General features: G+C 38.8%; 1 protein-coding gene across 17 annotated transcripts in view; it reads right to left on the bottom strand.

Moving 5' to 3' along the window:
• Window positions 1-25,355, bottom strand: part of DMD (dystrophin) — a 1,046,893-nt gene that overhangs the window by 85,156 nt on the left and 936,382 nt on the right. For 2 of the 17 annotated variants that reach the window (XM_064706905.1, XM_064706901.1), the window contains exon 1: window positions 654-800. The exons of 13 other annotated variants lie outside the window; for them this stretch is intronic. In XM_064706905.1, the coding sequence (XP_064562975.1) occupies window positions 654-673 (20 nt within the window). In that variant the 5' untranslated portion in view covers window positions 674-800. Of the gene's footprint in view, window positions 1-653; window positions 832-25,355 lie in introns of those variants that run through there. 2 more of the 17 variants (XM_064706911.1, XM_064706902.1) reach the window with 2 other exon arrangements.

Genomic DNA, 25,355 nt, shown 5'->3' with positions numbered 1-25,355 from the left:
ACCGCCCGGAGGGAATCCCCTCCCAGCCTCTTCTACCTATTAACTTGAAAGATTACTTCTAAGCATGAAATTACGGGGGGGGAAGAAGCCATACACCCCCGAGCAGGTTCGCTTTCAGGAATTCCGCTGAAGTTCACGCCCGGCCCGAGCTGCCCCACAGGCGATGTTCAGCGCAGGTGACGCCGCGCAGCACCGCGCTACCCCCAGAACCTGCGGAGCAACGGGGCGAGCCCCGCGCATCGCGCACCTCCGGCACCAACGCGGTTCCCTGCCGCGGCTTCTCCCCTCCCCGCACGGGCACCGGCACGGGCACCGGCACCGGTACAGGTACAGGCACAGGTACAGGCACCGGCACAGGTAGCGCCACGCGTGCGTGCCGCTCACACCGCCATCTCCTACGTGTGCCAACGGGGCGCATCCAGCGCCCAACTACGGCCTCGGGAACGGGGAAAAGGCGCCGAACCAAACGCCCTTTTAAGTTCCCTCAAGAAACCGGGCGGCAAGTTGCGATTTCCCGTGTAAGCGATGACAGATACGGCCGCTCGCCCGCCACAGACGGCGGCCGGCCACGCCGCTCGCCGCCGCGGAGCGCGGGATGGCCCCGGGCCGCGCCCCCGCCGGCACCTGCCGCCCGCGCCCCGCATCGCCCTTACCCACGGAGCTGCTCCCTCATGGCGGCGGCGGATCGGCGGCGCCGCGGAGGCAGAAACAGCGCGTCCGCCCAACCCAGCCGCTCAGCGCCACTGCGGCCGCCCCGCCGACAGGGAGGGACGGCGGCAGCGAGGGAGGGATGGAGGGAAAGGCAGAGCGAGAGGGAGGGAGGAGGAGGTGGCGCTGCCCGCCCCGCCCCGCTCCCTCCCGGCGGCGGTGCCGGCGCTGCCCGCCCTCAGCTCCGAACCTCCCCCCTCATCCCGGCTGCGGGGCGGCTGAGGGCACCTCGCCCCTCTCCGGTCTCCCCGGTGTCGTGCAGCTATTCTGGAGGAAGCCCTCGGGGCTTCCTTTGACTTCTTTTATAATTTTTGGGGTGTTTTTTGCCCTGGCGCTTGCCGGCCGGCCAGAGAGCGGCGTGTGCTGAGAGGCGGCAAATCAGTTCGTCTTCAGCGGGCTTGGGAAGAAAACTTAGCTAAAATATGCACCGAATCCAGACATATTTGAAATGGACCTTAACCCGCACCTTTTTTTTTTTTTTTCCCCTCTCAGCGTTTAATTTCGGTGCTTAAAATGCTGAGTGGTTTATTCATGAGTGAAATCAGGTAATTTCATTTCTAAGGGCTTGCCTTGGCCCTGCAGGGAAGGAAGGGTGAGATTCTCCCCTGGATCTGTCAGTGCAGAGGAAATAGTTCAGCTCACGCCGAGTTACTGTTGCGATGTTTCTTTGCATTAATTCCTACGCAATGTGCATTACACAAACTATGCATTACAAAAAGCCAACAATCTCCTTTTGGTGTCACAAGCACTTCAAATCAGTGTGGCCAGTCTTGCCTAATGAAAGCTCCATTTCTTCCCATAGCCAAGTAGTTTTTCAAGCCTTGCATATTGTGATTTCCTGGTAAAGCCACCCCAAAAACAATGTCTTTCAAATCAGATTCATAGGGTGCTTTTGGTTGGAAGGGACCTTAAAGAGTATCTAGTTCCACCTTCCCTACCACTAAAGCAGGTTGCTCAAGGCCCTCTCCAGCCTCGAACACTTCCAGGGATGGGGAATCTCCAACATCTCTGGCAACCTGTTCCAGTGCCTCACCACCTTCACAATAAAGAATTTCTTCCTAATATCAAATTGAAATCTTTCAAATGCACAAAAGAGTCTCCCTGTTTTTACACTTGGAAGATGCACACCTAGAATCATGAAAAATTCATCCCACCCCTGTTGCATGGATGTCAGTAGGTATTGAAATTGGAGGGTGTTAGCCTAAGCACCAGGAAATTTAGGGCTCCCCTTAATGCTCCAGGTAGTTGGATTATCTGATTTTAAGAAAAGTTCAACAAGCAGTTCAAGGAAAGCCCACAGGTATTTTTTCTAGAAGCATTAATGTGAGAGATGCTCAAGGTTCAACCCCTCAGGCCCTCAAGTGTAAATATAAAAATTATTGGAATTAAATGTTAAATTCTCCTAGTTTCTAGATGATTTAGGTTGTTTAACAGATCTAACTCACAGTTTTCAGTAACCTTGTACCTATAATATTACCCCAATACGGAAAGAAAAGAGAGGAATCATTTTTCTGCAAACATAAATTGCCATGTTAAAACTCATTAGACTGTGAATTTTCCATTTCATTTAGTGGACCTGGTATTGCAACAATTGCTCTGACTGTGTCTTAGTTTTGACATGAATAAACTGGCTGAAGGCTGTCAATTGTGTTATATCAGCAGTCTCACATTTTTGCATTTTAGTCGAGTTTTAAGAAGTGACAAAACTCTCCTTAAGTCTTTAAAGTAGGATGATTTTCATTCTAGCTGGGAGGAACCTCAGGGTTCCCCACAAGGGGAGAGCAGCTGCTCGTGTCACACAAAGGGAGGGGCAGCCAGGGGCCAGACGTTTCACAGCAAAAGTGGTTTGTTTTCCTTCAGAAGCATCTAGCACTGATTCCCTGACACACATTCCTTCCATTTCCACTGTTTCTGGAGCTTCCTGGCCTGCCGTAACAGAAGCTTGATGCTGCTATTATCATGCTGGTCTTCTTTCCCATACAATAGTGCCAAGTAATAAGAATTTAAAAACCAGTCTGAATTTCTCATACTTTGCATAATCTTCTTTCTCCTTGAGTTACAATTAAAGCATTGTATTCAATTAGACTCACAGCAGGTGAAAACCCCAATTAGTGAATCCATTTTCTTGGCTCTTTTTCCCTACCTTACACCCACACATCACTTTTTTTTTTTTTTTTTTTTTTTTACAATAAAGGGTAACTCTGAGTCATTCTCCAATTGAAAAGCAAATTAACCCTTTGATCTCCCAACTCAAACTATTACTCACTCAAGAACATCCTGGGCAAAACAAGAATGTTGAAGGATTAAGGGATTAAGGCCTATTGACTTTATAAATTGATTTTTATAAAAAAATCTATTTAATGTAGTTCTGATTGTTGTCTCCAAATTCATCAAAGCTTTTAGCTATTTTGATTGACCTGAAAATTATACTTTTGCTGTATAATGTGCACAAGTAATACCACTCTTACTCCAAATTACTTTTAAACTACCCATAATTTATTACATAAATATATTTTGCTTGCAATGCAAATGGCTGCTGTCTTTGGCATTTGTAACTGAAGCCAATTTTTATGCCATGGTTAATTTTAAGCCATTTATTTGATAAAAGATAGTCACCTCCCTATAAATAATAAAACAGGATTACAGAGTAAGCAGAGTTTTAATTCCCTGTGGTGCTTTTCTAATGCAAGGGCTACTCAGTCAACTTGTGCACTATATAGATACTTTAATCAGAAGAAAAGCAGTGTTTATTTCTCCTACATTGTTCTTTTGTCCTGGGCTGTATCTAATCAATGTATCTAAGTCTTCAACATTTAATAACACCAGGTGCTTAAAGGGAAATCACGGCTGCCTAAAAAATGAGGGATGATATTTAGAAGTGGTCTTATTACCCCAAAACTCTTTCAGGAAAAAAGAAAAATAAAAAGATGACTTGGATTTGTAGTCAGTCTGACTGCATTGCTTGCTGTCCAAAGGGTTACTGGAATTTCTGCATTTAAGAAAGCAAATTTTTCTGTTCTAATAATTCTTCTCAGAATGTTGTCTCTTTTCGATGAAGAGCCAGACTCATGTACACATTAAAACTAATTATATGAACACAAATTAATTGATTCCCAAGCATTAACAGCTGATTATAAATCTTTGTAAGTTTTGTGTACAAGATTAGCATCATCACTCCATGTTACAGACAGATGTGGAAACACAATTGCAGGAATGGGCTGGGACTTGCCTAAAACTAAGGCAGACATTAAAGGTACAAGTTTGCTTGTAACTTTAGCATTTTATGAGCTAGAAAACTAAAGTGACATTTCTTTAATTTTACTGTCATTGAAGGTGAAGATACAACATTTTCCTACTAGCTAAGTCTTACTTCCAGAGCTCTCTGAAGTGTGTAGCCTCCTTGTAAGTGTGGCTTTACCATTTCTCAGTTATCTGGACAGTGGATTAGTTTGCTTTGCATTTAAGAAGATATTGTGGTGCCCTGTGTTGTGCTGGCCAATTTGTTACACTGTCTGAGTCTATTTTCTTTTTCTTGGTATAAATAAATGCTAAAAATCAATTAGGATGGCACAATGGCACTTTTCTGGTTCATGTGTCTTAAATATGCTCCAAGGGCTGACACCTTTATGGTGTCTGGGCAATTGTTTATAGCTCTCTCAGAAAAGCCAAGAAGAGAATACTGGTTTTGGATGCTGCTAGTTTTTTTTTTTGTTGTTGTTTTTTTTTTTTTGTTTTTTGGTTTTTTGGTTTTTTTTTTTTGCCTTTTTGCACATTACCACTGAAAACCCTTTAAAATATTGTAAATGCAACAAAGAAAACAGTTTGGAAATGCTTCATTCATTTTCCCCAACACTGCACTGTAAATTAAAGAACTAGTAAAACATTCAAAGTTCAGTATACTTTAAATCAATCATTTACACCACAGGTACTGGGGAAGGAGCAGCCTACCCCTTCCTGTCCAGAGGGACACCCAACCTCTGTCCCACATGAGGGATGACAAAGCTGGTGCTTACCCAGGGCTCATTCTCTGCGCTCCAAGGCAGGAAACTGTTAAATGGAGCTCACACAAATTTTTTTCACTGAGATATTCTTGGAATAGACAGAGAAGGATGTATCCTCTTTTTTATTTTTTTTATTTTTTAAATTTTAAAATTAATTCTGCAGTAAATATTACAGAGCTTGCAGCAATATAATGCCTAGTATGGAAAGTATTGGTACCTGGCACGTGTGGCAGGAACACTTCTGTTCCTGCTGAATGCACAGCAGCACAGCTTTCACATTCCTTTGGGCTGTATTTGCTTTTGCTACAGGAAGGACACCTGATTAAAAGTGAAATCTTAGTCACCCTACAAGATGGGTACAGTGGAGCCTCAGGAGCAGCCTGTGTGTGCCTTATGTTGCACCACACTGCATGCTGTTGCTGAAAGGTGAATGAGAGGGTGCCTGTCATTTTGAATATATTAAATATATGTATGAATTCCAGCCTGATGAGATCTTGGAAAGGAAAATTTCGAGAGGCTACATTCATTTTTTAAGGTGATAGTGACAGTGGCAGAGTGTTCAGTCTCTACTGCTGCCTTGAAAAGAGGAGCTGAGTGGGACTGAGGGTGGGTGTGAGTGCACACATTGCTGGAAGGGGTGGAAGGCACATCCTGATCCCACCAGCGCCATGAGCTCTTCAGGTAAGCTCCTGTAAATAGCAAAAGCTTTCCTCTCCCTTCCATAAGAAACCACAGCAAAGAAAGAAAATTAAAGAAGGAGTAACCCTTACTCTTCTGGGATAGAGATGAACTGGAGTGTGAATAGTCCCAAAAACAGGAGATCGAGAAGCGAAATGCTGACATAATGCTAGAAAACTAAAAGCAGTAAAACCCCCTTCTGAAGTAAGGCTTTTGGAAAGCTAAGAGGAGGAAAAAACCCCACATATATATATATTAACAAAGAAGACTTAAAATCTGCCAACTGAAATCTTAGGTCAAACAAAATTGCCTGCTGATCTTTACAATGCACAAATAAGACTTGAAAAACTATAATTAGACCATAGTAAATTCTTGGTTTGAGGAATCTGTGTTGGCAAAATGAATGGTTATCATTATAGGGGGTAGGGTTGAGAAAAAAATGCAGACTAATAAGGATAAATTAAACAAAGCAGCAAAGACAAACTCCATTTCTTTCCTTTCTTTGCATGCCCAGTTGGAAATAAATGATTGTTTTGCCTCCTGGAGGGATTAAAATAAGAAGGATTTCATAAACTCACTCACTGGCGCTCTTTTCACCTCAAAATCTTTCCTTCTATGCATAAAATTATGTGTTGCAAACACAAAAGCTGGCTTACAAAATCATTAACTTCTCTACTGTTTCCTATCAATGTATAGATCTCCATATCAAGAAACTCTGTATCTTGCAGTCCTCCTTCACTGAGGACCAGAAAACCTGATCCCAGCTACTGCTCACCCTGCATGCCCAATCCCTAACAAGCTCCCTCCTCTTCCAAAGGCTTCCACAGACATTAAAGGAGAAGAATGCCTTCTTTTTTGTACTAATTTACTTTTGGTTGTGTTGCATTCCATAATATACATATTGATATTATTAAATCTAGTTTTTGTGACTAATAAAATACAAACAGATTTTTTTTTCTTACATTAAGGATTTTATTTCAAAATCATATTGAAGAGAAAATACTCCTTTGGGGAAAAAGCCACTGAGATCATGCTTGAAGATTATTTGCTAGGATATTCCAATGGTAAGGCTGCAATTAGGTAGTAAAGGAAGAGAACAATGAAATCTATTTCATTTTATGACAGCTATATACAGACAAGTTCCCAGTCAGACCACTAGTTGGGCAGATTTTGCACCTTTGAATTAATGCATTCATGTTTTGCTGTCTGTATTCTGCCTGTATTTTAGCAATGAATGCTTTGCTGTGTTCTCACAGAAACTTGTACTTTCTCTTGCTTTGCAATGTATGTTCAACCTGTCCTAACTACCATGTTATTTCATCAATAATATACCACACATAATATATAATTCAAACTCAAGAGGCCCTGCCTATTTTTATGTACACACTAGGCTTTTTCATCCTCTTCCCAGAGATGTTGAGGCTGTTACCTAAGCAAAGATCAGTTTGAGATTTAGTCTAACCTTTTCCCTTGATTGGGCCATACAGAGCCTTAATGTGGGAAGGGATGGCTCTCCCTTCCTGCTAAATCACATTGGCAGGGTTTCTAAACTAGGCAGATTTAGCTTCTCCCAATACCATGGTGTAAGATGAGCAAAGCTTAGTCCTGCATGGCAAGACTGCTTTCTCTCCTTTCCTAAATGTCTTACGTGGGGATCCAGAGAGCAGAGCGCTGCACCTGGGGAAAGGAAACAGCCCAGAGAAGCTGATGGCAGAGGAGGCAGCTCCACCTAACTGGCCTCACCAGTAATTCCAACCAGGCTAACTCTTTCATCTGATCCAGGTGACATTTCTCATAATTTATTTGCATAGAAATGCAGCTTCAGGTTCAGGGTTGAGCAACTACTCCCAACCTGAGGTCAGCAAGAAAAAACATCTGGAAAGCAAAAGCTTAATATATGCCATTCCTGAAATTGAACTTCTTATTTCATTTCTAAACAATATCCTGTGAAAAAAAAATACTTTAGCTAGAAAATGAGACAATTGTTCATACAGCTCTGGCAGCACTCTGTAATGGCAAGTGGCAACAATCTCATCTTGTCTGTGCCAAAGAGTGAAAATCAGTGTTTCTATACAGGCATTTGAAACAACTACAGGCACACAGATGCCTACATTAACTGGGGCTTCCAGAGACAGAAGCTATAATGGAGCCATGTCCTAGGGCACAGATATTATTTTATCCTAATTGAATCTAAAAGTATGTTAGCACTTAAACCCTTCAGTAACGAGGGATATAAAGGAACTTTGAGGTAAGATAAAAATTATTTCTTAGTAAGTGGATTTCATTGATGAAAAGGATTTCATTTAAGTATCTTGTGGCAAGTCCAAGCATTTATGCTTTAGCACATGCTCCACATAATTCCAGACAGCTTCTGCACCTTCCATGTGCTTAACTATACTATGATTCTCCCTACAAAGCAGTGCTCCCAGCTTTTACACTTAGAGATCTTTGTGTAGCTCCTCCTATCCCCAGCACAGTAGCTGGCAGTTAATTCAGGGAAGAATCCTGTAGGTGCCAGCTGATAGGAAAAAGTTTTGCTAAACTCTATTGCACTGTATTTTAAACTTAGTTCTTATCAAGGCCTAATAACAGCATTTAGTGGAACCCCATGTCTAGGTGCACTTTCAGTATTTCATGTGTTACAGTTGAGCCAAACGTCTCACGGTGCATCTCAGCAAGGTCTCAAATAGCTTGCAATTCTACTGGCATACTTTCATTCAGTTCTCTGATCTCAGTTATTTAACAGAAAATGGAATCTCTTAGGGAAAGAATAAACATGCAAAACGATGATTTCCTTTCTCGCAACACAGCCAAATTTGACTGTGAAAAATTTGCAATGAAAATCAGAAATGCCTTGTCTGCCCAAAGAGCAGACATCAAAGAGCCTTGACATTTATGATCAAAGGTACACAGATGAATTCAAGGACCTTCCACAGTCCAGTATCGAATCAATGGTGAATGTGTTTAGCTCAAAATCAGCCAAAATACTTCTTTTCTTTCTATACTGAGCATTTTGCCCCATTGAGCTAAACAAACATTTGTATTTGGAGCTATTTACTGCTTCTTTAGGAAATTGCTTTCAAAGGTGCAATCTAAATGCTGAACAGTCCACACAACCCTAAAATATTAAGGGTTTAAATATTAGTTATGGTCTATATTAACATTCTTAGACTCCTGCTGCTACATCTAACTCCTTTGAACACATTATCAGAAATGTCAGCCTACACATCTACTATATCAAAATCTTCAGCTTTTTCTAAAATAGTCCAGCCTTAAAGAGAAAATTCCTATTGCTAGCACTAAGTGAAGTTACCCATCTTCATCATCTCCCTCACTGCATGACACAGAAAGAGAGATTATTTTAAAATTTCAAAATACCTTATTTCTTGTTATCAGGCCTAAGAAACATCACACAGTTTTTGTCAACTTCTTTCCAGGGAAAAAAGAAGGTATTAAATTAAACCAAGATTTCTCTATATCTACATGGTACACTACAAATGCAGAGCACAGCACTCAAACAATTTGTTTGTTTAATAGTGTCCAGAATTTGCCATTTCATACTGGCATAAATTTAATGCATAGGTACAATATTGTGTACTGTGTGGAAGATTTTCTACCTGTCATTAAAGTCAGAAAGAAGGATCTTCTAAAGTCGCCCCTTGTGTCTCATAAAACATTACAGGTGTTTGAGCATTCATCTCTAATCCCAAAATAACAAAATCAGTTTGTCATATTAAAAAAAAAAAAAAAAAAAAAAGATGCTGTTTTAAATCAGCGTTCTTCTCTTCAGGTAAATAATTTTTCTTCAATTATTATCAACAGCTCTGGTCAGTGGTTGCCAACTTCAGAACAAAATGTCATTTTGCAAATAATTATCACCACTTTAGTTAATGCCTTTATACTAACATACATCAGGCAAGAGAAAATAATAAAACAAAACGAGATTTACAACCTTATACAGGGTTAAGATGTAATTTCTAAATACTTTTGTACTTTAGCAATAAAATTTATTTTGCTTATGGACATTGAAACTTTGTCAGTGTTGAGAAGTGGATCTCTTGTTACTTTTCCACAGTTTTGTTGCTGCAGTTGCTCTTCATTCTCATTCTTAAAATTCTACTGCAATTATTTTTCAAATTATTGTCCTTCTACCCATGTCCCTCAATTTGTTCTGTTTTTAGGGTAACTAACAGAGCAAATAATTTATTAAGGATAAAAATAATTTTGCAAAGATTTGCAGAAGCTGACAGACTAAGAATTCTGCCAAGTAGAACCCAAGCAGAGAGTGGAGGATTAGACCCCCCTAATCCACTGGATTTTTTCAAACCAGGGTATTTAATACTGAGCTAAAACCTTTGGAGAGTTTTATTTTTAGCGGATTTCCATATTAAGGTTTGCTCTAAGAATTGCATTTTAGGAAACAAACTGAAGAAATGTATTTCTTGTTTGTGAGTAAGGTATCACCATTTAAAAGTCTTCCATTCCCAAAAGAAATACTTTTATATTTATGCCATATTTTAATTTTTCTGATAGTTTTCATTGTAAACATCATGCTTTAGTGAGCTTTAAAATTAAAAATTAATAAAAGGGAATTTATGCAATGAAAACAATTTGTTGATAGCAGTTCACTATGTTTGATAAGAGATGAAGAAAGTGAGTCTTTACTAATTATTTCCTTGTCAACTTTGTACATGAAACTTTCTTTCAGTTTGGAGAAACCCAGGCCAGTGGGGCTGTGTCTATGTTGGTATTTAATTAAACCATTTAGTCTATGAAATAGCCAAGAGGGAGCAACTCTCCAAATGTGGCAATATTTTGGCTGTTTGAACTTTCTATGGCATATTATCTTAGCTACACTGTTATGTGTGTCTGCCTTGAGAATAATTGCCATTTCTTGGTCCAAATTTCCCAGAGTGACCCTTTTCTTACTGCTGAGAGGTGGATGGCCCTACCTACAGCAGGCCATGGTATTCCTCTACTTCCCACTTAGTGCTCCTGTGACCCAAAGCATGACTTCCTTCAGATTTATAAGTTTTGATTGTAAAAATGTAATTTTTGTCATTTCAAATTATCAGGCCTAATGTAGGAACTGAACTGCTGAAAAAACCAAGTTGTCTTTTTGAAACTAGTTGGGCCTGCAGAATAAATCCATCGAATGGCTACAACCTCTGCCTACACTGGGGAGCCAGACGAGTTCTGGATCAGCTCAAATGCCTGGGATTTACCTGGCATGCAGGACAGTCACAAGTTCTTTGCTGCACTAGATCCTCAAGCTTTTGTGATGAGCTTCACAAAGAAATCAGTTGGTAATCGGAAGCCAATAATTTTTAACCAGGGAATTTTAACCAGGGAAAGCAACTACTTCTGACAAAGCAAAGTCACTACCAGTGTAATTTGCTGAATACTTTATAAGTAATTTCCAAAGTTTGCAGCAGTCAAATTTTCTAAGAAAAACAACTATTATTTCCACTTTTTTTTTTTTTTTAAATAAACTGGTAGAATTTTTGACAATGCTATATAATTGAGGAAGCACTCCCAATGCATACCAGCCTTTCTTTCTTAGATTTATATACAAAGCAGTGGTTTAGGTAGAAATTTCTGTAAGAAACTGGTAAAAGGTAGAATTCAGAAGAATATTCTTCTGCTCCCTTGGACTGTGTATTCACACAACACTTCTGCATCTTGCCAAGTTTGTGAGCTGCAAGAGCACAGCGTGTAGTGATGATGCTCTAACCCTTTTAGTGCCTTGCATTCTACACACTGAGCTGAATTTTACTTCCAAACAAAATTTTGGCTGCATTCCTTACTGAGCACACATTGTTCTTGCTTTGACAGGCTATCTCATTTTCTCGCTCAAAACAATTTGATGCACTTAAGTTTTTTTTTTAAAACTTGTTCCTAGATGGGTATAGTTTATATAATCAGCCACCAACTCCAACACCGAAAAAGACAGTTCTTACTTTCTTAATTTAGGTCTTTATGCTAAAATCATATTTTCTCTACTTTTTTTTTGTATAATTTGCAATTACGAGGATAATTTTAAATACCTTTTAGAGCAAAATTACCTGTTATATAGTTTTTCTTTTTCTAACTTAACATTTAATTAAATGCTGAGTTTGACATTGCATAGTTTGGTGAGAAATTCAGCACTGGATTTCAGTGAATAAAAGGAATACCTAATCATAAGCAATGCAGCAGTATTCTTTGATTCTATATTATTATATATTATGTAAATATAATTGGCTTTATAGTGCCTTTTAAACAGAGATGGATTGCTCTGATCCTCCCTGCCTTCAAACCTTCAGACTGACCACAAGTAAGTAGGTGGAATTCGAGTTGTAGTATGAATACTAAATTGCTAAAAGTACTGCAACACCACACCTAGATTGGTATATATTTATATGTAAGAGCAGAACTAAAAATGCTATTTTAAAGGAGGCTCTTCAAATTTATTTAATTGGTTAAAAAAAAATTTGGTCTTTACTGGGGCATAATGGGATAATATGGCCTTATAGTGAGGAGTACATGTAGAAAACAAGGGGAATTTTAGGATTAGCTCCATTTTCTGTTACCCAGTATCTTAACCTAAAATGATCATCTGGTCAGCCTCCTCTATGGAATAGAATGAAAAAAAGTGGTTACATCTTTTGCAGCCACAAGAAGAGGACAAAGGTGGGCAGGGAAGCAGTGCGTATACAGTATAATAACTTCCAGCTGTTGTGTCATCTGTCTGCTGGTAGGTATGGTGAAATAAATAAATGATCAAAAAAATCAAATTAAAAAAAACCCAACAATGTCAGGATGAGTTTTTGTAAATAAGAACTTGCAAGACAAGTGATATGAAAGCAACAAGATTATTAAAATGCAGTATCTTATTTATTATACATTAGGTAGATCAAAGCTCCTCAGAGATAACAAGACACTGTTTGTGGGTTGCCACCTGTTTGGTCTCACTAGCTGTGAGGTGAAGCTGTGTTAAAGGTTGTCAGCACATGGTACACTTATGAATGGCTTGCATTGATAAAACCCCCCAAATTATTCTTATTTTGCTGAAAAGATTTACTCATTATTCACCAGCACATATGTTATTTTCTGAGTTATGACAAAAAGGACATGCTATGTGATTCAGGAAGGATTCAGAAACAAACAAACAAACAAACAAAATTGCAGGCAAATGCTCTTACTTGATACACATCACTTTAATATGGTGAGTATTAAAAGATCTGAAGAGTATAAAATTAGAATATATTTGAGCTGTTGTTTTGGAGAATGCTGAGCCTTGCAGCAGACTGAGCTCAGAGAAGAAAGATTGTGGCAATCAAATTGTCCAAGAAAACTAAAGTCTGGACAATGAGGGAGGAGGCAGTTTTCTAGATGTTTTTCTGGGTTGGTTGCCTTTTTTGTCTAAACTCTCCACAAAGAACAGAGCAGTTGAGACTTAAGGAAATGTTTGGGTATAAATGTCTAAGAGTTATTGGCAGGATCTACCAAAGAGCAAGTTGAGGAAAGCTGGAAATCTGCAAGATGCAACAAGGGAAGGCAGGGCAAGGCAGCGACAATCTTTGTCAGTGTCCCTGAAGTGTGCCACAGAACTGGCTGAAGAGATGAGCAGAACTCCAGACTGGAGATGTCAGAGCACCACTGGGCTCTCAGGTCTTTAAAGGGCTATTTTTGCAGGAGATAAACTTTTTGTATAATGTCAGGACCCAGGACATCCCTCTGGCTGTCCTGAGCAGCCAAGACCCCTGCCAGGGGGCTCAGAGACCCTGGCACAGAGCCCAAAATGCCTGTGGTTTTGATTATGACCTGTGGAGCAAATTACCAACCTTAGAGGAAGATCTGCAAGCCACGGCAAATTAGGTAGAATGATAGTGAATTTATCACAATGTGGAAAAGTAGATTTTGGGGTTTTTAGAATGGAAATTTAGGGGGGCAAGATGGAGGGATCTGGGCACATCCTGCCTTTGTCCTCCTTCTTCTTGGCCTCCATCTTCTGCTGTGATGTTGGCAGTTACAGATTGGTTTAGAGTAGAAGCTCACTGTCTAACATAGGTGATAGGTATTGGAAAGTAATTGTAAACATTGTACACGTAGGTTTTAGTATAAAGACATAACACCACCCTGGGGGCAGGCAGAGTGCCTGGGCCGTCCTGCTGGATGGATCTCGGCAGGACAGGAGAAAGAATTTTATAGATAAGATACAATAAACAACTTTGAGACCGAGAAATGAAGAGCCCCGACTCCTTCTTCAAGCGCCGGGCTGGGAAAAGAGACTTTGGAATTTTTCTCAGGGTCACTCTGACCACCTAGTCATCCTGACAGCATAACAGCAAAGAGGAGTCAGTAAGAGTAAGAAAGATCTCTTTAAATCAGTGGAAACTTAATTGGAATGGATAAAATTGGGGGAAAAGTTTCTAAGTACTTTGAAAGTCATGTGTTCCAAAAGAAAAATTGCTTGGGAGGTCTCTGGGTGTTCGAGATACACCCACTGACCAAAACCACGTCGGCACTGACACACAAGAAATGATTCCCCTTGGCTGACTCAATTCCAAGCAGAGAAGACTCCTGAGAGAGCACGAGTGGGCATTCCCTCACAGGCGAGTTTGTTAAAGGATTCACACTGACAGACTCTTTTCCACTCCTTATTTCTAGAATGGTGAACAAACGCCCCAGAGCAAGGCAGCGCTGAGGGTTTTGCGCTCAATTTTCTCTAGAGAACACCGTGCAGATACAGTTTTGCGTTCTGCTAGCGGCAAATGCTTATTCTACAATAGTTTGGGCACCGATGTGAAAAAACATGATATAGGAGAGGGAATGCTGACAGCCACATTCTGATCCCTTTTACAGTAGTAAAAACAAGAAGCAACTTTGCTGAAATCAATGAACATTTCTCTCAATCCATGCAAGCTGCTTTAAATGAAGAACTTAAATTTGATTTCTAAACTTCGGGCAGCAAATCTGATGAGAGCCTAAACTGCTGCCACCACAACCTGTGAGTCCTCTGATTCTTCTGCTCATTTCAAGATTATTAAGAGTACAATGAGATATTTACTCTTCCTTCAGACTGGAAACAGGAGAAGATATAATAGCATATGAAAGCAAGTTTTAATATGTAATAACCATATTAGTAAGGTTTTAATTGCTTTTGTGCCATAGCAAAATTAAAATAGTGGAAAAGCAGATGAATGAGTAATGTGCAGGAATAAGTATTTGTCAAATACAAAGATCTAGAGCACTGTCTGCAATGGAATTCTTTGGTAATATTACAGCAGTATTAAAAGCATAAGCAGTCCCATTAACAAGCAGTAATTAGGAAACAAATAAGGTAAGTGCAACTATAGCCAAAAACATAATCTCACAGTGGTTTATATCAAAATAGCTGACTTTAGATTCTGAAGTTCAAACCTCTGTTTGGAAATGATGATGAACTCATCAGTATGAGGTCCTTGGGAATCAGTTTTCTAACCTCTGATTTTCAGGTGATACTTAAGGTAATCTGAAGTTTAAAGCTAAAACATGGTATTCAGCAGCAGTGTCCTACTGGCTAAAAAGATATCACTGCCAGAAATCTGGAAGAAATTTCTTTCTAAACACTGAAGTAAAATTTCAAGATGCCTATATTTCCAATTACTTGCACTAAAAGTTTATAGATGAGAAATAAAAATGTGGTTTTGGTTTAGTAGTTCTAACTCTTGGTTTTTATTTTTTATTCCTGTAATCATTGACATTTCCAGCTACAAAATACAGTCTGTTACACTTAGGGAAACAGCTGCAAGGCACTTATTCCCACTCTCTGGGGTTTCTTTAGGCTGAAGCTGGATATGGTTTTAAAGAAGAATAATTTATGAAACAGAAAGTTCAGGATATTTCATTTGCTTGCTTTTACTTCCAGAGTTTACTCTCTATGAGGGAAATCTGCAACTAGTGTGGCAAATCTGAAATCCATGCTCACAGAACTGCATCTCCTTCTGTATTTCCAGACCAAATGCAGAAACATCTTTAATGAACAGCCTCAGTAGCTTTTTCAAGGATATGCCTAAGCAGAAAGTATCTACATATATTTGGGGAAACACAGCATTTAACTGGTTTGGATAAATAAGAAACTGGCAGCTTCCTCTCATTTGCCACACCACTGCTCAAGGGTCTGTCTGAGAATGAAGTCTGGAATGGAAAACAGAAGTCTGTCACAGATCCTTCCTCTCTGCCTGTCACTTTTGCAATAAACAAGGCTATCAACCCCTTGCAATTTAGGTAAATATTTCTAATGATGTTATAGTTCAATTACTGCAAAGACCTAATAATCTAAAAAGATCTCCAAAGCTGATTTAAAAAAAGGTAAGTTACTTAACTGATGATTATAAGATTCAGCAATGCAAGAAACTAGTATTAAACTTAGATTTACAAAGAAATTAGAAAGAATGCTAGGCATAAAACCTTTTAGTTAAATGAAGAATACATTCTGGATTCAGTGAAAATTACTCCCTTTTTATGATGCTACTCTCTTCCACTGAATTTATTTGTGAAGATCAAATCGCAAATTTCTGCAAGATATTACAGTTCAGTAAGTATCTTCACTGCAGTGGGATATGGAAGTCTAAGAAAGAGAAAATGAACTGCTTTGGCATGCTGTATCTCCCAGAAAGCATCTGACAAGCCACCAAAAAATGGAAAAAAGTGGAGTGAATCAGCACAGAAGGAAACTAGCACAGAACTTGTGCTAGCAAAAAGGTGCTTCTGGAAAAGAAAGAGGTTGAACACCTAAACATATAGGTAGATATTTCAGAACCTTAGAGTTACTGCTATCCCCTTCTGTGTTAAAGCCCTCCAAGGGCCAAACACCAAATGGTAACCCACCATGGATAGTTTTTAGTTAATCTGAGAGTGATTTTCCTCAGGTGTATAAGTATTCACCATTTTAAGGGTTTTCCAGTTCTGCAGGTTTCACTAGCTGAAGAATTAATCAATACTGCAAGGACAGGTACTAGAGAGGAATCACTGTATGGAAATGTGCCTCATCTATTAAAATACAAGAATACCTTTCATGAAATGGATAATCCCCCCATCTTTTACGACGCACTAGAGTGTATTTACTCGTTAAAGACTCTCCTTTGCAAAATTATGCTAAATGAAGTATTTTAAGAAGATGAAGAGGAAAGAAAGAATATTCCTGTACCGAATTAAAACCCAGAGACATAACACTAGAGAACATTTGATTACCTCTGATCTGTGCCTGTTACTGAAAATCCAGGGTACTGCAAAGTAAACCAGCAGTCCTACTGACCTCACCCTGCTCATCCTCTACTTTCAGTAAGATCTTTTCCTCTTGCTTTGCTTTTCTTAACCCCTCTCTGCCTGCACACAAAATATTTGTTTCTAGAGGAAAACTGCTGTGTTCCCAGTATTGACGATGTGCTTTTCCTTGAACCAGACCTATGTGAGCCGGAAGTCTCGAGGTACATTTAGGAGATATGGTGCTAAACTCCTTCTCAAACTGAAAAATATTGCTGCAATGTGCTTCCAGACAATTAAGTCCTCTTTAAACTTTGAGGAAAAAAGGTTGCCAGCCCCACCTCTTCCAGTAAAGGACTTAGAGTATGCTTATAATCTGCCTTGGTCTCTTTCAGCAGGAGGTGCCATTTCTTCTCTCCTAAACTGTGCAAGACAAGATTATATTTGAATATTGTTTCACTAGACATGATATGTGCACTCGCATTTCAGTTAATGAGAAGGGGGGAATAATGATGTATAAATAGCATCACTTAAGCACCAAACCCAGCACAGAGGAGATGCACTCTTCATGTAACGGGAGGACTGACCATGTTTTGTTGTGCATGCATCTTTTACAGATTCTCAGCAAAATCTGTTACTTGGTACGGATTCTTGAGTAGAAGTGACAGACTTTATATGAAACTGTACCATTGAGCAGCAGGCTGGCAAGGGATAAGTGTCGCTTGGGAAGTTAGATGTACACAGCTGTAGAGATTGTGAAATTCAACCTCTGCCCTGAAAAATAAATACCTTGAAAAAATTGGGAAATTCTAGAACAGTGACATCAAAATCAGTATAATAATTTTACCTGTAATATATGGGTTTGAGCCTTTTCTATTCATGAATGACAAGTGAAGAAAAATCTTTTTTCGGAAACAAAAGCACAACAAAACATTTGCTGTTGCCCTGAATACTAATGATGGAAGACTGTTGCTATGGTGATGCTAATTTTAACGCTCTTGCCTGTGGACTTCATATGAACTGCCCGTTTTAACTTTTGCAAATGTCATTTACAAAATGAAAACCCATTAATGACTGGTGAGGGCACAATGTTCCACTTTAATTAGAATAATAAGGAATGCTGATGCACAAAGTACAGGTTTGTGAATTGCTACAAAGCCCACACTGTCAAAATTAATTACCGCTGATGGGGACTTTGTTCTAATTTTTTTTTTCCAAAGGAAGCTTTAGAATAATACAACTGTAGCTTGACTTGAAGTTGAAAGCAGGCTCTCCTTTTAGTAGCAAGGTGGAATAAAGAGGTTTCTGAGACTGACAGTAAAGTAAAAAGCACAGCAGAGCTTAGAACTGTGACTGAGCCATACTAAAGGAGCACCAATTCCAGCAAAGGGGAAATGCAAGTGCCAATGCTGCCAGGAAAAAGAAAAAAAGTATTTTTCAGCTAAATACCAGCTCAGAAAAGCAGTTAGGATTTGAAAAATAGAGCTGGTATTTTGAAGAATTTAAAAACAAAAATAAATTGAGTGGGTGCTGGGATATGATTCTGGTTAGGGGGGTATTGCTGTGACTTGTTAATAGTAGAGTGCCGAGACAAGTCGGTGATGTTTAAGAAAACCCAGCATGATATTAATAGCAATCTCTTTTTTAATGCACCAAGCCCTTGCAAATCATGAGCATACATCTGTCATGAGAAGGGAAAAAAGTTGCAACCACCATTTCTAATTCTGGGGCAATGTCTGAGCATATAAAGTAGATGCTATCCTGCTAACAGCATGTCAGTGGTACTGACTGCAATGAGGAAAGCATACTGCAATGAAAAGCATCACAGACAGCTGCTGAGAGTACATTTTACAGACTAATTGTTATTATTAAATATCTCCATTGTAGCACTGCTTAGAGAATCTAATTTAGAGTTGAGATCCATTGTGTTGCATCCTGCACTAACAGAAAGGAAACTTGCCTTCCCTTGTGAAGAGCTGAGCTGGTGAAGGACTTGCTTTGTCTTTATGCTGCGTCTCTGACTCAGTGTGAGACTGCTGGAAGTGCGACTGGTGTGAGGATGAATAGCTGCTAAAATATTTTTCTAAATTCTCATTCATGGTAAAACGTGGTTTAATGAGTAGCTGAACTTCTTCTAGACCGGTATGAAATCCGCTCTGAGTCTATTGGTACACTCCAGTGCTGTTTTAAAACAGCCTGGCCAATTTTGCCCTTGAATTGTTGGCTATTGTGCAAGCCTCTGTGCTTAAATACAGCTCTGCACTCAAGATAGCTGGAATGTCATGGTATTCTCCTAAAGAGAAATACAACAAAAAATATAGATTTGACTGAGAACGGTTGTGTCTACCAAGCCTAAGTTTTTCTGCCCATGATTCTTTAACTCAGAACTTGTTTTCCTCTTGCTGTTAGGTTTGCAACTGGGTGACCACTGAACAGCCCTGTCATCAAAGACCTTCTTCAGCCAGCACCCACTCTTCATACAGGGCTGTTCAGAGAGGGCTTGATGCTGAAAATGCCATTGACTCTAATTTTTGCGGATAATACCTGTATGCCCTGTGCTGCTGCTGAATGCAGCTGTACCTGGTGGGATGCACAGCCATGAGGCAGCTGGCTGCTCTTGAGAGCCAGTGGGCTCAGGGCTAATCCCCACTTCTGCAGGACGTTGCCCTGTGATATATTATCTCAGAACAAGAAGGGACAATGCTCTCTTCTACTCAGTAGGAAAAACCTTAGCAGCTAGCTGGAATTCAGAGAGATCCAGAAGCAAACAGTAATTTACAAATATGGAACTGATGTGTGTTAACAAGCTGACACTTGTAAATTAAAGTTTGGTAGCTTCCCAATACACAAAGGTTTAGAATTTATGGAATTAATCTGAAATAGAGGAAATAATCTGAGAGAACTGCCTCACAGAAAATTGTTTCTAAACACCATTACCAAGACAATTAGATTTTTACAGTTCATTCTCTAGATAAGAAAGTGGTATTTCTGACAATGTCAGTGCCTGCCAACAGTGATGGACAAAGAATTCAAGGGGTTTAAGTTAATGGAGCCTGCTGGCATGGAGACTTCTATGGGATCAAGATCACCTCAACATTCTTCAAGACAGATTGGACACCTGGATAGGAAAGGAATATTTTTGTTCCTTAAAATTCTCTTAATCCATGTGAATGAGTAGGATGTAAAAAGTATGTGCCTTTTGTGCAGAGGTACAGTGAGACATCCAGTGGTATGTAACCAAGCAATAAAGATACTCCAAACTGTAATCTGGAATTAGGTGATGCAAAGAATAACAGTGCCTCCAACAACTTCTAAGTTTTTCTCACATATTTCATATTCCTTGCAATAAAATTTTTTGAGCTGTTACAATTCATTTTATGACTGTTGTTAAAAGAATGAACACAGTATCTTTTAATGAGGCAATAATGGCTGAGGCTGAATTAGATCACTGCTAATCAGAGTGACTGAGTACCAAGTTAAATCCTCTCAAAAGAAGAGAATCAGAAAAAAATATATTTGCTTGGTGTTGGGAAAGGAGATAAATTATCTTAAGGACAGGCAACACTGAATGTGTAAGTAGGCATAAAGTGCATGGGATAGCCAACAGAGGCAGCAAAACATTGTGTAAAATAATAGAAATGTCATCAGAGAAACACTGGTGTTTGAGAGAAAACATCTCTTTTGAGCTTAAGGTTTAATAACCATCTAATGGCAAGTGCTATAAACAGGAAAGAAAACTGTACTTAACAAATTTAGAAGTCATCAGCATAACTAAATTAAACAAAACTCTGATAGGAGAGCTGAGAAAGTACAATAAAGAGGGTGGTGGGCTGGAGGCAGAGTTTCCAGTGGGAAGACTGGCTCTGCAAAGGGAGCATAAGAAAGAAGACACAGAAGAAGCAAACAGTAAATTATTACAAGGGAAAGCCTGACAGCAAGCCAAGAGAAGGCATGAAAGGACAGCAGCAAGAGGGTTTGTTGAAAGTGGTGGAATGACCTAGAAGAAAGTGAACACTGAAAAGATTCTTGGAACTGGATGGCAGGAAATTGTTAGTGACCCTATTAAGAGCTGTTTTAAGGAGAAAATGGAACAGAAGCTAGAAATGACTGGGCAGGAAAAAAAACATGGACTGGAAAAAGACACAAATTCCAAGAAGAAGGAGGGCAATGTTCTGCATATTGAGCAGTGTCAGAAAAAAGATTTGTTTTTTTATATCAAAGACAGTCCTGAACAGAAACTTCCATGTAAGGAAAGAAGGACCAGATAAGCTTCAAAGAAAATACATCACTAGAAATCTAAAGTCCTAAACAAGTCATTTTGATATGGTCCAAATGTCTAAGGGATTGAAGAAGTTAAGCAAATAGACTTGTTCTCTAATATCCAGCTACTTGATGTCCCAGGTGTCATTCTTCTAATTTCTTGTTGTGAAATATACCATCTGTAACTTGCTATTACTTCAAAGAAATTTGTTGCAAACAAGACTTTTCTCCTTCAAACAAGTAGTGTTTTCAATTCTACTTCCCTCACTGTGACAAGCCCTTTTCTCTGAATTCCTGCTGCTGAGCAGTACTATGGCAGCAGCTTGATGAATATGCTTTCCTTTGCTAGGGACAGACCACATGGTTTATCACTGGTTGAGTAGTCCTTCTCTTTTTTTCCCCCACAAATTTCTAAATAGTGTTCACAAAAAATCCTTCCAAAACAACAAGAACAAAAACTTAAACCCAAAAACTTCCCAAAAAACCCAAACAAAAACCTCCCAAAAACCACAAACAAAAACAGAAACAAAAAGCATAAAGAAACAACAAAAACACATAAGCAAGCAAACAAACAAAAACCCCCAGAAAACCAAAATCCAAACATATTGAAATTGAAGATTATTGAGATTTATACCTGATATAATTTTAGTTTAGGGCTACTTCAAGAAAATTATATAATCTGAATCCAAACAAAATTTGGAGCTGTCTAATGTGGTTTTCAGTTACCTCTGAAAGTACAGAATATGGCTGTCACTTGGAGTCAGCTTTTCCTTTGTGCTTCACAAAGGCCATTACAAAACACACAGAAATTTTTCAGTTATAAGTGCAAACCCTCTATACTGATTGAAACCATCATTGTGGGGTTTATATTAAAAGAAAAATCCAAAGCCTATAGGTTTGGTTGATAAATATCTCTGAACGCTAGTTCAGCTACAGATTTTAGTTTTATGTTTTAAACTGTAAAATTTCAGAATTATTTTTTAATGAACTTGAATTTGCACTGTCTTATAGAAGACATTGAATATCAACACTGTGCCATGAAAGCAAACTGTAATATTCATTGACTATGTTTTTATAGTCAAGGATCAGCAAAACACAGCAAAAAAGGAATTGAACATCATGCAGTAGCTAAAAGCTGATTAATACACACGAAAGTATTTCACATTAGAACTTCTCATTTACTAACAAAATCTGCTCAGTAAAATTGGCAACTTCAGTATCACTGGAGCTTGTGATAAAATGGAAGTAGAGGATGCTTTCAAGCACAGAAGTAAATGCAAATTAATGACATGCAACACTGTAATCAAGATGTAAGAAAAACTATCATAAACGTAGGCTTCTTTACTTCAGAACTTCTCTGAGTTTAGCTGTTTAATCATATTTATCAAATGCAGTACATGATTTATACAGTCTAGGGATTCTTAGCAAACAGGGTTAAAAAAATCCTCACTGGTGAGAATTTTGCTTTAAACACTTTTCAAATTGTTCCTTGACTATTTGAGCAGAGGGAGTCCCAGGAGTAACAGAATGCATATATGTGCACATAGCATATTTTGTAACATTAGGATTCCTATCAAATTTGCATTTTTAGACCTTCAAGTGAACCCTTCATTGAGGGAATATTCACCTATGAGTTTGTTTCATATTGTTATTCTCTCTGTGTTTATATCTGAAACTGAATTACACACTGGTTTCCTTAGGGACATATCCAGTCTTTATGGCTGTATCCTGTTTACTGCAGCTGCTGCTGTTGCATCAAGTCATATTTGCAATTGCTTTCACTTTTTTCCTGTGTTTTCAAAACAGGTGCACAGGTAAGGTCACCTAAGAGCATTGCCATTGATGAAGTCCTAAAGTCAAAAGCAATTAAGCAGATTTAAATTGCAGATGAAACAGTAGATAAAAATCACTGATGTGGGAGGACATATGCAGCTTCTGATTTTCTAACGCAGGTGCAGTTTTTCTGTGTTTCAGTGTGCAGCAGGATCTGTTCACTTTTTGTCACATTCTTTACCATGTTAAATTGTGCATCCCATTGCTTATAGAACCTCCAGGATGGCAAATGGTGGATTGGAAAATAGTGCTTGGAAACAAAAATTATTTTAGTATGTCAGTATTTTTAGTATTTCAGTATTTTTATTCAACTGAGATTTAATTCCTTTTTATTTATCTTCCTCATATTTCTTTATTCCATATTTTAAGGTCAATACATTTGTATGACCATATACCCTTTAGCAAACATCTCCTTGGGATGTCTATGACCAAGCTCCTGCTGCAAAAGTGTCTCTTAATCATTAACAAAATATAACACCCATGCCTCAGCTAGAAAATCTTTGGGATATGATTACAATCTTATCATGGTGCTCCATGTTGCTTGTATAGGTGAGGTGTTTGTATGAAGTTATCTATGCCCATGCCAAACTAAATTTCTAGCAACTCTTTACATTTTAATTCCATGCCTGCAACATTTCTTTCTAACAATTTTTCTTAGTATGCTTCACACAGGGTGTCATAACCCTCAAGCATGAAAAGTTTTACAACATTTTCTCCAATAATGCAGCTTCTAAGAAAAAGAAATTGAGTTGAATTTGTGGAAAAATGAAGTACAGAAAAATGTATCTTTGCCCCTCTACTCTTGTATTAGCTCTGCAGTAGTGAACAGAAAAAATACCTTGATAAAGAAAACAAGGAGACAAGTACATAATAAAATTCAAAAGGCAATCTGGGTTACTTACTAGCCAGATATCTAATACTTAAACATTGAAATAATAGAAACTTTTCTAGCAGACATCTAGATAAATATAAAATACATGAATGACACTGTATTATCATGATTTAAAATATTTAGATTTCTTAAAAAACCTTTACCTACTGCATAAAAAATGTAACATTAAACGCCACAACTCAAATGACCATTAAATTTCATTAACATAATAGTGCATAAGTTCACATTTTAAAGTGTGAAGTACATCAGTGAAGAATAAAACTCATACCAATAACTTTGAACATATTTACAGCAACCTTAATTCTTAGTAATTTATTGCTGTACTGAGTTTGTGCTCCCCTCAAGCTCCCAAAGTACCACCTACATATGGCATTTATGCTAACAAATTTTGGTCCTGCTGAGAAAGAGGAGGGAGGACCTTGACACACAGAGTGGGTAGGTGATAAGGAGCAAAGTTTGACCTCTACTCACTATTCTATTCTGTAGGCTGCAGACAGCACTCAGTGACCCTGCTAGGCTTGTTATATAAAAGGTGCTGCTTCTGTTGTGCCATAATCTCATTTTCTGAGCTCGACTGCCATGGAAAATGCAATGCCATGAATGCTTGTGTTACAAAAATTACTTGTAAGAAAAGCAATTCATTCAGAGATGAGATGCATTTTTTTATGGTTTGTTTTTCTTAAATTATCCAGCCAGAGATTTCCTAATATAAAAGCTTATCTGATGAATATTTGAAATGCAAAGCAAATAAGTAACATGCAGGAGGCTGCCAAATAATGAGAAATAAGCAAAATGAATGTAGATTATTTGGTCATTCTTAACCTATTCATTAGAATATTTCCTTAAGTCTAACTGCAACCTTACTGATGTTCATGCAGTTCTCAATTACATCATTTTATGTGTCCCTTAGAATCTGTAGGTCCTAAATGTAGTATATACACAAACTAGTTCTCAAGATTTAAGGTCTGAAGATAAGGATATCACAGGACTGATGTGCAACACAGAACTGATTTCAGCTATTACTTGACAAGAATAAAAGAAAATCATTGAAAGGCGTTCCATTAGGAGAAAAATGGGTCCAATAATCCATAATCATGATGCAGTAAGTAAAGACTAAACAAATCTCTCATGGCAAGAAGTGTTTGTAAAGACAGGTGGAGAATATTCTGAAAAATACAAATTTACTGCAGTCAGCAGGAGAGCTGGCGTCTTAGAAGGTCAGAGAAAGAACAGATTCAAGAGCAGTTCAGCAGGATCCATGAATTAATTCTGTAAAAGAATCCAGGAAAACACCTGACCTTGCCCTGACAGACAGGCCACTTAGGGAAAGAGGGAGAGCCCAGCTGGCATGGCTGATTATTGCACTCTCAGTGTGCTCTGGGTTGCTGCATGGCCTCAGGTGCCCACATGAGAACGTTCCTCAGTCAACCAAAGCTGTGCATCCACAGCAAATGGAGCTGGAAATGTAAATCACACCTGGCCATACCCACTGCTTCCTCACTGGTGTTCAGACCTTTCCTAAAGCACAATTAGAAATTACACTCCTGCCATATTTCAGACTGATGAGATCACAAAGAAGACAAAAAAGATACAGTAGGTGAAGCAGGATCAATTTCATGCTGACTCCATTATTATATGGATGGAGTTTTTCTTATGTGAAATAGAGAAATCATCTTATTTGTGGAGCTGGCTGCATGAGAAGGGACACTGGACCAAGGGCAATGCAGGCAATGGATGTGACAAGTGCTGCTTTG

The sequence above is a fragment of the Zonotrichia leucophrys genome, chromosome 1, assembly GCF_028769735.1.
Source record: "Zonotrichia leucophrys gambelii isolate GWCS_2022_RI chromosome 1, RI_Zleu_2.0, whole genome shotgun sequence".
Lineage (NCBI taxonomy): Eukaryota > Metazoa > Chordata > Aves > Passeriformes > Passerellidae > Zonotrichia > Zonotrichia leucophrys.
This window is presented reverse-complemented; position numbering and strand designations above follow the sequence as displayed.